We start from the raw sequence: 14220 nt of genomic DNA on the forward strand, positions 1-14220 counted from the left end.
TAATTGCGATTAATCGCATTCATTTCATAAGTAATCGCAATTAATCACACATTTTTATCTATTCTAAATGTCCCTTGATTTCTTTTTTTCCCATTATGTTTTTTCGTTTTAATGCTCTCATCACCATGGAAAAGTGGATCGGCTTGCTTTGTGCAAATGTTTTTTTTTTATTGAAAACAGCATTGGCATATACGTAGTGTTCAATTTCACACTAACATTCGCACTTGGAACTAATAATCTGTCACATAATGTAACACTGTTACCTCCATTTTCCACTGCAGATAGTACTGCCTCATGCCTGAGGCGAGCGTGGCTGGTCGTCATAGCGACTATGGTTTCCCCCGACTCATTTCCTGGTTCTCGTTCTCCATAACCAACATGAAATCAAGGAGAGGGTTAACTTTTCCTACCGTTTCCCACCGTGGTCAGAAAGAACAGAGGAGACCCTTTGTTTCTCTCACTGACTGTAGAGTCACTACTCGCTCCGAAGCTAATCGCCGTGACGAGCCTACTAGCTACTAGAGGTGTGAATCTTCACTGATCTCCTGATTCGATTACGATTATCAGGTCTTCGATTCGATATCTCGATGCATCGCTTCAAAATACATTTTTCTATTAAAGCCATATAGGATATTTGACTTGACAAACTTGCATTGTCAAGTGCAATGCCCAAGCTGCAATACGTAACTTCAGACTGGAATGATGAAGTGTTTGGGTTCATTTCTTTAAGGTAGCTACCACGAAGGTTTACCTATTTTAATGTATTGTGCTGTATTGGAATAACTGACCTCAGACAACTCTTTAACAAAAAAGGTGCCGCTTACTGAACAATAACTTAAATGTATAAATAACATTTAGCTGTCATAACCCAAATCACACCCTTCAAATAGGCTAACTGCAATATTTCTTCAAATGATATTACACACAACTAGCTACCCCTTTACCCGTTTCTCTATCACTTTCCACTTAAAACACTCCAGCTACACAAAATGATTCCTCCCCTACAGCATTTCAATGTAAAACTTACTCAAACCCTATTAAACCACTGCGTTAACACAAACCTACACACACACACACATACATGCCGAGAGGAGAAAAAAAAAAGAAAAAGTCGCGGGCTCATGTGGACGTGCAGCAGCCAGCAGGACGTTATCTTCTTCAGGGAAGCAAACGCACAGAAATCCAACTTACAGTTAGCTGTTAGTCCCAGAAACACAGCTCACACACGAAAACCAGTCACCAGCTACGGCAAAGCCACGCTGTCGTCCTCTCCGGTCCAAAATCAGCGTCCTCCGAATCATCAACTCCCCTGTGTCTCCGCTGAGCCGTTTTGCGCGTGTGTGTGTGTCCATGTTTGTTTGTTTGTGTGTCTGCCTGTCTCCGTCTGTCTGAATCGAATCACATTCGAATCGCGTTTTAAGCTCTACCGATTCAAAATCGATTTCGGTTCCATATCGCATTTCGTTACAGCCCTTCTCAATATGTAACGTATCTGCTGTGCCTATAACTTACCTACAGAACACTTAATACGTAACGTATTCGCCACACGAGAGAGAGGACAACAAACATGTCGACTGCACCAGCAGCTGCTGGTTTCAGTCAGACAAAACTTCATGTAACAAGGCCCAAACAAAAAAAGCACTGAATGCAAAATATGTGGACTTGAGACTTGACTCGGACTCTAGCTCAAAGACTTGTGAGCATCTCTGGCAGCCCTATGGGGTGGGATAGCGATGAGTTGATTAGGATGTTCACATATATGTAAAGTAGCCATCTGGTACACGGATGAACTTCAGCCCACTTAATTCACATCCCTCATTTGCTGAAGTGAAAAACGCAAGGATAGATATATAAAGTGCTCATATTATGCTTTTTGACTTTTCCCCTCTCCTTTATTGTGTTATATATCTTTTTTGTACATGTTATAGGTTTACAAAGTGGAAAAGCCCAAAGTCCCCCCCAAAGGGACTTACCATCTCCAACAGAAAACACTGTTCACCAACTGCTCCAAACAGCTCTATTGTAGTCCAGCCTTTACTTCAGAGACAAACGTGGTCACTTTGTAACACACGTTATAATGCTCGCCTAGCTGCTAGCGTAGATCGCCCTCATACTCTGTTTCTGACTGGCTAGTAGTCCTTACCTAGGTACTGTCAGGACACTAGGGCTGCCACCTCTTAGTCGATTAGTGGACTAATCGGTCGTTTTGGTCTTAGTCGACTAAGATTTCTTTAGTTCGTAAGTCATTTTTTATGCTTATTCATGCTTAATTACTCATTTCCAAGAAACTTATGAGCACATTTATTGTAAACACAAGATTTAAAGTGGTTCTTTTGCAGGATTAATTGTGGAGAAACTCAGTTTTACAGATGGTTAATTAACTACATTTATATTGTGCTTTTCTAGTCTTAACCACCTCTCAAAGCGCACAGCTCTGTCAAATAAATCAACTAATCGATTAGTCGACAAAATCGGAGAAGTGTTAGTCGACTAAGAATTTCTTTAGTCGAGGACAGTCCTACAGGACACGCCCTCATACTCTGCTGAGGCCTCAGTTTTGCCTGTCTGTACACTGAGACTTGATTTGCTGCTTGTGCAGATGGAAAGCTGTTTCCGATTGTGAGCTATCTGTGGCTCATGTTCAACGAATAGCTTATTGATTTTTCACTCTGCCCGCTGGGGTTCAGATGTTTCATTGTGTTCTCCTGTGTGTGTGTGTGTGTGTGTGTGTGTGTGTGTGTGTGTGTGTGTGTGTGTGTGTGTGTGTGTGTGTGTGTGTGTGTGCGTGCGCTATGCTTTTGGATGCTTGCTGTTGCTTGTTTAAACCAAGCCACACCACTTAAAAGAGCAGGAACACGATCACGTACACGCTCTCACAGGGACCCAGACACAGTCTTACCCACAATCCCTGGCTGTTTAATCAGTTTGATTGCTATTACCTGTGGCTGAACAGTCTTAAACCTAAACCTATCAAGAGGCTCAGTGGAGTGTTAACAAACCCACAGGACACTCCCAGCCTCCCCTCCTCCCCCCTTATCCTTCCTCCTAATGCCTTGGTAATAGCGACAATTAGCCACTCCGCTCCATTGGTTAGATGGCTAAGCTCGGGCCCTGTGGCCCATTAATGGCGAGCTGAGGTAATACAGACTGAATGGGGAATCTTGGGCCTGATTGGATTTGAATCCCAGCCAGTGGAGGTTTTTTAGAAGGTACATTTTGAAAATGGAAAATCATTGTGAGGGAGTTACTGAGTGTATTTGTCTTAGCTTGGATTGTTCCAGGGAATATGCAGTGTGGCGGCAGTTCCTGGTATATCTGGTGTCTGTTCTGGTTAACCCGTGAAAATGAGGTGTGGTAATAGCACGAGCAATTGGAACTATTTTGACAAAAATGTTTTTTTTAGGTATAAGTTTCTATATATTGCACTAATCAAAACTAGACATTGCAAACAGACAACAAAAAACAATTTCAGAGACGAGTAAATACTGACATTAAGAACAGGTAGCATTCATTTAAATGAATTTAAATTTAAATGAAGACATGAAAGGGGGGAGAGAGGGGGAATGACATGCAGCAAAGGGACGCAGGTCAGACTCGAACCCAGGCCTGCTGCGTCGAGGAGTAAACCTCGCACCCGCTCTACCAACTGAGCTATCTGGGCGCCCCTAATTGTGATTATTTAGACTGATATTGTGATTGCGATTTGATTCACGGTATTGGAGGGAATGATCATTTTTGTATTTATTCTCATTTTCATTGAAAAATATACAGTGTATATATATATGTGTGATTTTCTTTTTTTGCGAGGATCTATACCAAACAAAGATTTTTTTCTGTAGGATACAGTTTGTAGGGAGGGACGTCTCTGCAGCACCACAATACTTTATTTTAGAATGGTTTGACACATATTTTGCCTTTTAACAAATATTGCGCCCCCCCTGTGTTTTGGATATCGATTTTGGATACCCTAATTGCGATTAATTGCGCAGCCCTATTTACAATCCTACGCTGAGACAGTTTGGCCAGTTGTGGTAGAGCATCAAACAGGGTTGAACCATCTCTGTAAAGTGTACATATTTATCTTGTCAGGGGGTTTTCAAGTCTTATTGAATGAATACTGTTCACATCATCTTGAAAAAGTAAGAAGTCGGAGTCTTAAAACTGGATGGTTTTCATCTAGTAACAGCAATGAGCGCATGTTGTTCTTCTGAGGGGTTTGGTTTGGTGGGATGTGCCTGAGTGCAGCTGAGAGGTCGGCTGTGGACAGAAAAAAAAAAACTGACCGCAGCCTCTTCAGCAGACTGGCTCTGAGAATGTCACCCTCATTACAGCACTAATACCCCTTAACAATGCTGTCATCCTCACATAGAGACACAGGGGGGCACAACACACACACACACACACACACACACAGACACACACACATGGTACCCTTTACAGTGCTGTCATCCTCACATAGAAACACAGGGACACATCACACACACACACGCACGCACGCACACACACACACACACATACAAATAGATGAAGAGGACGATTGTCTTTAAGCTGCTGTCCTCAGCAGTTTCTCCGGGACTTCCTGTTGTTAAGTCTTTGGGCGCGCTCGTTTTGAGTTCTTGTCAGAAGTTCGGGTTGAGAGAGGAGCTTTGTGTTTGGCCGGATAACTTTGCCCTCCAGACATTGAACTTTCAGGCTGAGAGTGTGTATGTGTGTGTGTACATGGGACCTTGTTCTTTGTTAGAGAGCATCATGTCGCTCGTTGACCTCTCGCTGTCCTAAAATCCCCAGCTGCCTGTGGTCACCGCGGTTTTGTATCTCGCCACAAATCTTCTGAGAATGTTTCTCTCCTTTTGTCCTCTTGGCTCTCCGGAAACCGGAGCTGGAGGACAGCATACGAGTTGGAAGATGCTGCTCTATGATAGTATCGTGGTTCTGTAATTTCCTTTTTGCGCTTGAAGGTGTTTTTTTAAGGACAACTTCAAAGAGTACTACAAGCATGAAATACATGTTTTCACATTGTTGTCATCTACAGATTCTGGACCCTGAATTGAGTTACACAATGTGAAGAAATTGCCCAATGATTGCATAATGGTTTAGAAATGTACAGAAACATTTTGTCAAAAGGACAACTACAAAGGACACAAACAACAGTAGCCTCTGTTGGTTGTAATTATTGGCTTGTAGAAGGACGCCAAATGGAGTCTGAAGCAGTGGCTGCTAACCTTATTGACTTGTGCCCCATTAGAAGGTTGAATGTTTCTAGAAGTAGTGAGCAATAGCTCATTTTTTCTTTTTCCTTCTCAGACTTTGGTTGCATAAGATAGTACTAGAGAAGAGAAGGAGTAAAACTGTCAAGTATTTTACAAGAAAACTGAAGAGTCCAACAAATTACACATCATTTTTCGTAGCGGGAATATGTTTTGGATATTTTCTTTCATATGGTATCTTGAACCAGGGCATTCAGTAGGCTATTTGGACCAAATAGCTCATGAAAAAGAAGGGGTGGCATATGCAGTGGCTACAGTGTATTATTTCAGTGTGTCAGATACATATTTAATCAACATTTAGGTGTTAAGTATAGTTATCAGTTGGCTGGTTCCCAATATTAAAGGTCCCCTGACATGGTGCTTTTTGGATGCTTTTATATAGACCCTAATGGTCCCCTAATACTGTATCTGAAGTCTTTTTCCCAAAATTCAGCCTTGGTGCAGAATTACAGCCACTAGAGCCAGTCCCACAATGAGCTTTCCTTAGGATGTGCCATTTCTGTGTCTGTAGCTATTGAGGAGGAGAGGGGAGGGTGAGGCCTTGACCAACTGCCACTTTGCTCGTTTGCAAGCCATGATGCCTCTCTCTCATGGGTGGGCCAAATTCTCTGGGCGGGCAAAGCAGAGAAAGGGGAGGTAACCTTTCCCCTTATGACCTCATAAGGAGCAAGATTCCAGATCGGCCCACTTGAGCTTTCAATTTCTCAAAGGCAGAGCAGGATACCCAGGGCTCGGTTTACACTTATCACCATTTCTAGCCACTGGGGGACCATAGGCAGGCTGGGGGAACGCATATTAATGTTATGTGTGTTATGTTAAGTGACATTTTCATGCCATGGGACCTTTTAAAGGACTGCTTCTGAGGCTGTAATGAAATCAGAAATATGGTTTTTGATTGATTGATCGACTAACCCTGTGTCTCTGTCCTCTCTCCAGCTGTTTCCTGTCTCTGTTACTGGTCGCGGCTGTGGTTTGGAAAGTCAAACAGACCTGCTGGGCCTCGCGACGTAGAGAGGTAGGACACATTATCATCATCATCCCCCCGTGTTTGCTTGTGTGTGTTTTCGTATGCTTCCCCCCCAGTGTATCAGCGTGTTGTAGTGGTGTCAAGCTGTGTGCACGTGCTTCACTCTGCTACACATGAGCTGTTAGATGCAGCTGCCACGTCGAAGATGAAAGGAAATGTACACTGTCGCATCCCCCTCACCCACAGTGGTGAAGGGTGGGTTAATGTCACCGGTCCTGAAGGAAGAAAAAGATCTCTTCCCTTAACGAGCGTCGCCGTGACGATAAACAAGGCCATCCCGCTTAATTAGTGATCCTCATGAGCCAATTAACTCAGGCGAAGTGATGCTAAACGAAGTGGAATGGAGTGATATATCACTTAAAGCCTCAACAGATGCGGCATCATTTCATATTTACTCCTGACCCCTCCTGACCCCCCCCCACACACACACACACACACACACACACACGCCTGTGACAGCTCCACTGTTTGACTTGTTTTGTATCTATTCTCTTCTCAGTAATACCCAGTCGCTTTCTCACTCGTTTTTATGCATTTCTTTCTGTGTTTTGTGTTTGAGTCATCAGGGAGGAATCAGTGTTGCTTGTGAGCAGCGATGATAATAGTCTGTTTTTATTGGTGTAATCCACACACCCACTCCACGGGGAACTATCGCGCTTAAATACACTTGTTGGTTTCTGGTCGCCTTTCTGCCACGGCGGCTGTTCTGCCATTATGCAGAAAACGCTGCAGCTTTCATGTGCAAATTAAGTTCCAGTATTTAGATGTTGCCGACGTGTTATGTCACTTTTATGGTCTTTCAAAGAGAAATCCGCTTTAATAAGGAGGATTTGTCATCTTCTTCAATTTTCTGCCCTCAGTGAGATGAGTTGACGTCACTTTTTGTCACTGCGGTTGTTGTCTTCACTGCCCGGCATGTATAAGAAATGAAAGAAATCAAGGAAATAGGAGTAGTGTCGAGTAAAGCACAATGATTTTAGTATTTACATTTTGTGTGTCCTCAAATTCACTTGCAACCCAGCATTTTGTATAGCAGATTTTGTGGTTATATATTTTTCTTTATCAATCAAAACACTTTTCCTTACTTTTTAAATTGCGAGTTTTTGGATTCTGATAAAATCTTACCGACTTAATGTCTACACCTACCAAAACATGGTATTTAAAGCTCAATATTGTTATATTGACAATGGAGCAAATGACTGTGACTTTTGGCCCGTTGCTTTGTTTTTACGGCTCACAGTTTCACTGTTGTGTTTCAAGCTCACCGCTCTCATCAGGCAGCTGTTTTCAGTGAAAAAAGCTCTAAATATCCACAGCACACTACCTGCAAATAGATGGTGAACATAACAGCATTAAGACGCTAGATAGGCAGATATATCCTTGAGCAGTCAGAGACCAAAACAAAGCTATAAGCAGGGGGAATGTTGGACTCGGACAGAAATACATCTACACATGTGTTTCTTAATTTAATTGGCAACTTACACCATGTTAACTATAAGGTGATACCGTACCCTAAGGCCGGCCACACTCTGCCTGCATGGTGTGAGCGTGTCAGCTGCGTGGCGTGTCCGTTTATATTTCGGCTCCCATGTTAACAGGTTAGAGCTTGCCTGTGTGACACGCACGTGTCAGGCGCAAAAACGCGCGCATGCTAGAAATAGGACCACGTCTATTTTTCATGTGACACGCAAGCGTGTTGGAAGCGTTTCCAGGCAAAATAGAATACAAAAAGATGTTTATATGTCATTTTGACACAAATACATATTAATAGATGACATTTTGATGGTTGAAAGTCTCTAGGTTTTGACATAAATGCAGATATAAATGTAATAAAAAATAATAATAATAATTATAGATATTGCACCTGTCAATATAGAATGAAATATTCTGTAGCCTAGTTTTCCGTCAATACTGCTGACGTTGTCTTTGCTGTAATCAAATCAGTATATATTTATGTTTAACATACGTATACTACTGCTTGAGTGCATTTTGTCAATAGGAAACATCCATGTGTTCAGACAAGGCTAGCAGCAGCGCCGCGTCAGACACGTTTCTGGTGTGCAAAGACATAGAAAACGCCACGCAGCTGACACGCGACAGAAACGCCACGCTCACGCCACGCTCATGCCACGCAGCCAGTGTGTAGCCGGCCTAATGGTTAAAAAATACTTGAATACAGGTTTATACAAAATTAATGAGCCTGGTATAAAGTTCATACAGGTGAGAATAAAAGTGACTCTTGTGTTTTTATCTGAACATTTTTATTCAGTTCTTTGTGTTAGTGCCGGAGGTGTGTACATTATGTGTCCATGTTTCCAGTGCAGTGATTGATACCTGTACTGTGATGTGTGTTTAGCCACCTATGACCTGACTTCCACAGTGTTTGTTTAGCCTTGTTTCCCCCAGTGTGAGGAGCAGTGTACCGGCTCCTGGCAGGCCGCCCGACACCCAGCTACATTATTTATGAGAGTCAGTTTCATATCACAGCAGAACCGCAATGCTGCATTTACTGCGCTGTTGGTTTATTTACCCAGATTCCCTGCTATTTCTCTCCGCCAGTCTCTCCCTCTCTAAGGGCTTTTTTTTATATACCATCTTTCGCTTTAGATAACAGAGAATCTAATAGATGGAAACCTCTGCCTTCAAGGGAGAAATCATCACTGTAGGAACTCTCAATTGAACTTCACGTTCTTCCCATCTTCATCTACAGTTAATGTCCTATGTTACTTTTTATTATTAATTTACAATTAATGTATCTGGAATGGCACACAGGAAGCAAATGGAATGCCCTCAATGTGATCTCTCACTTTAGGGGAGCTCGACCAGTAGCTTATTAAAGAAATAAAGAGAAAACATTTCACAGATTTTACGGAGTAATGGTACTCAGAAACCATGACATTTCCAAAAGGCATTCAGTTAATTTTCTTCACCACTCCGTTGTTACATTACAGGAAACGTCTTGAAATGTCATCACTGAAGCCGACTGCTGTAAGCAAGTGAGCCGCAATGCAAACTATGTTAATGAGCCAGGCGTCAGCAGAGAAGCCCTTTCACTAAAACAGGAACGCTTCCTGTTGCGGGCAAAAAGCAGACAAATGACCCAAATGTCAGATGATGTGTCTTATATTGGTCTTTATATTCACACAAGCTTTTCCCATGGCTGCATGGGAATTAAAACTGGACGTAGCAACTGGCTGTGGAACAAGATGATACAAATGTTGGAATTAGAAACAAGGAGGAGGAGAGGAAGAGTAGAGCCAGATAATATAATTATAATTTTTTCTTCTTTTTAGACAGATATGGTTCAAAATTTCCTCTGGAAAACCAGACACTAGGTCAGTGACTCCCAAAACGACGTCTATGACCCTTCTCTTTGACGCTGTCATACGGCCGCACCGTCTGTTTTAAACACGTGACCATAAAACACGCGATGGTTACAGTTTTATTCACATGACCATTCTATTTAACAGAACGGTCACAGTTTTAAACACGTACAGTAGTTAACGGTGTGAAACGGAAGTAGTTAAGTTTAGGAAAACGTCAGGGTTGGGTTTCAAATAAAACTTGCATACACACTACTAGTTCAGTAACAAAGTCAGTTCATTAAAAAAACGTGGCTTTGGGTTTCACACAGGACACGAACGACTCTCCGGGGTGAAAGTTCTATGTTTGTTTGGCGCTCTTATACTTCACCTTACTTCCTTGTTTGCTCCTACGATAATTACTACGGCCCCTGGACAACAAACGTAAATATGGGTCATTATGAGCTGATTGCACGATCGACCTATATGGCTGTTTTCTGTGTGAGTATGGGCTAAATACACAATACAAGGAAATGCACTGTAGTTTTCGTAGACGGTGAAATAAATGGACACAGTGACGCCACAGACTTTGACGGAGACCGTTTAAGTCACTTTTCCGGTGCTGGCTGAGCGTTACTGAGCAGCCTCCGACTGAGCTTGAAGACGTAGATGTGACGTGAGCAACCTGTCTGAAAGTGTGAAGTCTTCTGGTAGCTGTGCCGAGAGAAATCTCAATCATTCCCAATCTCAGAGACAGAGAGCGTAGGTATATGTAAGGAGATAACATAGACACAGGCTAATTATTGATCATTAACATGCTAGTTAACATTAGTAATTAAACTTAAACAGCTAATGTAAGTCGAAACTGCCTGCGAGCTTCTCCTGTACTATACGGTAATTTCTCTACTATGCGACAGAAAGTCACATGGTTATGACACAATCGTTAGACTATTTTTACAAAAACGGCAGATTCATTTTATTTAAACAGAGACAATGCACAAGTTAACATTAACCTTGTATAAGAACAAGGAGAGATGCATGGTGCCAGGTTGTAGCACAAGTGCTATTTTCCGCCCGTAGTTCCTTAACAGATCATTAACATGAAAATTCCATGCAAGTGAAATACAAAACATTAAAAATATACAAATTTACAACCACAGTCACACCTAATTTGCAATTAAAATTATCATGCTCAATTGTTCCCCCTTCCTAAAACCAACCCCCACCCCCCCACCCCACACCAACAAAGCAATGCAATCAAAATCCTTACCTCTCCCAATACACACACACACACACACACACAGACACACACACACACACACACACACACACACCATGCTTTTATCAAACTTGAAAAGGTTTGAGGATTTGTACACGTAATAAGATGTGTGGGGAGATTATTCCACTGAGTTATGGCCACAAAAGAAAAGGATGATTTGCCAAATAAAGTTTTGCGGTTGGGAATATTGCACTCCTCCTCTAGTGGCTGACCGAGTAGCTCTTTCTTTTCTGAGTTGAGCATAAAAAAAATAAAAAAAACGTGAGCCGTGGGCCATAACGTGAGGTACAAGGTAATGGAGCATTTTATACATCGTTGTGTTTCTTTAGAAATCAACAATGGACAAATAGAGTCTTTAAACACTTCAGATGTAAAGTTATTCACTGTCAAAGTGATGCCAAAATGAATGGGAGTCAATGGAATGCTAACAGAAGGTGATGGCTTGTTAGCCTAGAATCTCCCTAGGAGGTACACTTTCCGGATGCTAGCTTACCCCCTTGGTAATTTTAGGAATTGTTTATAGATGAAGATAGACAAATGGACGGATCTGAAACTAAAAGACAGACTGCTAGTCTCGGAAACAGTGGAGAAAAATCCACATTGGAGAACATCCTCTATTCTTTAACACCACTGGCTCACAACAACACGTTTACATTGTTCTGCTAAGTGTCCTCCTGTAGCCATGAGTTCCTTTCTCACTTTAGAACTCTAGTTTTAGTTGCCTGAACTGAGCTCGACCTTAACCATGGATGTTCTAACTTCTAAAAAAAGTGACAAACTGCTGTTTTAGTTGTTCAAGGGACACACAAATCAATACTTGAAAAGTATTTCAAAATTGTTTCTATTGGTGGATGTTTTACTTCAGAAGATAAAGCAAGTGAAGCTTATATCCTCAGACCTCTGTTTACCCCTTTATCAGTTATGATAGAAGATCTACAGAGAGAGAGAGAGAGAGAGAGTGAGAGTCAGAGACACATACAGAGATAAAGTCTTTCATTTTCTAGCTTCATTGCTGCCTTGTAACAGAACTTTCGGTCCCAGTCTCAGCTCTGCAGCCTCACTTACCCCGCGCCACCGAGCGAGAAATTAACAATGCTAATCAATGGAGCTGGATGCCATGCTTTTATCATCTCCTTCGTTGATGTATTTAGTACTGGTCTGATTATTATGGAGATAAACTGCAAGTTGTCAGGTGCCTCGGGGGTCGGCGGAGACATGGTCAATACAGCCAGATTGATCTGATGTATAGATATTGTTATTTTAATATCCAGGAGCGGTTATTACTGACCAGCTTGTGTGATTTCAAATAGGGATTGTGAGCAGCTTTTTTCTGTAACTCCAAATGCTGCACAATGTATTGCATTTTTACCTCTTTTATGAAAAGATTGCCCACATTAACCTAATTGCAAAGGGTTGTCACATCAGGTCTTTGTGCAGTTGAATGTAAACTGTGTGGTTCTTGGTAGGTGGGATTATTATGCCCTATACCAAGCAGTAGTGAATGACATATGCATCCCATTGATATAATTTCAGCCAACATAGAAGCTGCAGCAGCAAAACTGTAGCTCAATTGTTTTTCCAACCCAGGAACAACCATTAGTGAGCCATTAATGAGGAATTATGTTCGTAGTGGAGTTTTTAAAAAGGTTGGTTTCACAGAATCAAACAGTTAACGTTACGTTTCCCACTCAGCTGCGCATATTTAAGGTTTGTACGTATATGACATGAACGTGGTAATAGATGTGACTACAGCTGCTTCAAAGAAAGAGAGTTTTGAGACAATAAAAAAAAAAACTATCAAAGCTGTGGTCTAGGGCTGGCCGATAGGAAGAAAATCAGATATCACGATATTCTTGACCAAATACCTCAATATTGATATTGCGGCGATATGCTAGGGTTGACAACTGGTGCTTTAACAAAATATCTTCACACTTAGATTTTAGATAAATAATCATCAGTAATGTGGACATAATGTCTCAGTGGGGAAAAGGCAAATAATAGAACAGCTGGAACAGTCTGGTAAGTTCAGAAAAGTACATCACTTTACTGTAATGCAGCCTTTAAAACTAGGAAAAGACAACACTTATGTCACATCACGATATTACCATATCCAAAATCTAAGACGATATCTAGTCCCATATCACGATGTTGATATAATATCGATATATTGCCCAGCACTACTGTGGTCTGTTTCACAGTTTATTTGCCTCAGTCTAAGTCTAAGCCTAAGTCTCTTCATACAAAGGTTCTGTCACGTTTAGACTGAGCAGGCAGATCTGAAGCACAGCTTAATCCACACATTCAACGGTAACAGATGCCCTTAACTAAAAATAAAAGAAAAGAATATTTGTGCTGACACATCATAGTTCTAAAATATTTAAGTGTCAATAATCGTTTTGTCTGGTTGTAATATTATAAATTGAGTAGCTCTTTCTAGTGCTAATGCTTTTCTGCAGTGTGACGTATCATGTCTTCGCTGCTCTCGCTCCACTCCGACTCCAGAGAGCTGGTCTAGTGGGGGAACAGCAGCAGAAGGGGAAATGGGATCTGCTCACTGTTAATTATGGATCACAACCAGGCACAAGACTACAGAGAAAACTGGGTATTAATAGAACAACAGCTTTATGTTAATTGCTTTTTTCACCCTCATACTTCTTTTTATAACCAACAATCATTTTTGGATACGAGATCAAACAATCAAAAGCTACTTTGAAATTCTAATTCTGATGCGTGGAGACAGGCTGCGCAAGATGTCTCTGGTTTTTCCGTAATAGGGTTGCCCCTCTGAAGACTGTGTGTCTGTGTGTGTGTTTGTGTGTGTTTGTGTGTGTTTGTGTGTTTTGGGGTTGCATTTTGACTTCCAACACAGCTTCTATCGCCTCTCGGCCATATAAATAAGTCAAAAGACATATGGGAAAGCTGGAAGGAGAGCCAACCAGAAGGACAAGATTGAGGTCCTCTCCTCCCCGTTCACTTCTAAGATACATTTTTGATCATTGTCTTCTCCCCTATTGAATCTGTCATATCAAGTAACTAATTAAAACAATTTTTTATGGCATTGTCAGATCTTTGTTTTATAATCTGAATATTTGTATGGAAGACCCCCACCAAGGGTGTCCCTGCTACAGTGGTCCCTCAGGACAAACCCATTTAATATCACAACACACTTTTGTATGGGTCCCTGTGTATTTGGATCCTATATCCTTGATGTTTGTGGCTTGGCTGTAATACTGTATATGTTTTGACCATATAGGCCACCGTACAGTACCCTGCCGCTCAATTAAAAATGCAGGAGAGAAGTCTGCTATCAAAGACTTACAGACTAGCGTGAAGGGATAGTTGGGA

At 41.6% G+C, this 14220-nt stretch overlaps 1 protein-coding gene across 3 annotated transcripts in view; it reads left to right on the forward strand.

Moving 5' to 3' along the window:
* The window catches only part of atrnl1a (attractin-like 1a), a 345015-nt gene that overhangs the window by 199755 nt on the left and 131040 nt on the right, over window positions 1-14220 (forward strand). For all 3 annotated transcript variants that reach the window (XM_039784008.1, XM_039784009.1, XM_039784010.1), the window contains one exon: window positions 6204-6282. In XM_039784008.1, coding sequence (XP_039639942.1) covers window positions 6204-6282 — 79 coding nt within the window. The remainder of the gene's footprint in view (window positions 1-6203; window positions 6283-14220) is intronic.

This window comes from Perca fluviatilis, chromosome 19 (assembly GCF_010015445.1).
Source record: "Perca fluviatilis chromosome 19, GENO_Pfluv_1.0, whole genome shotgun sequence".
NCBI classification, from domain to species: Eukaryota; Metazoa; Chordata; class Actinopteri; order Perciformes; family Percidae; genus Perca; species Perca fluviatilis.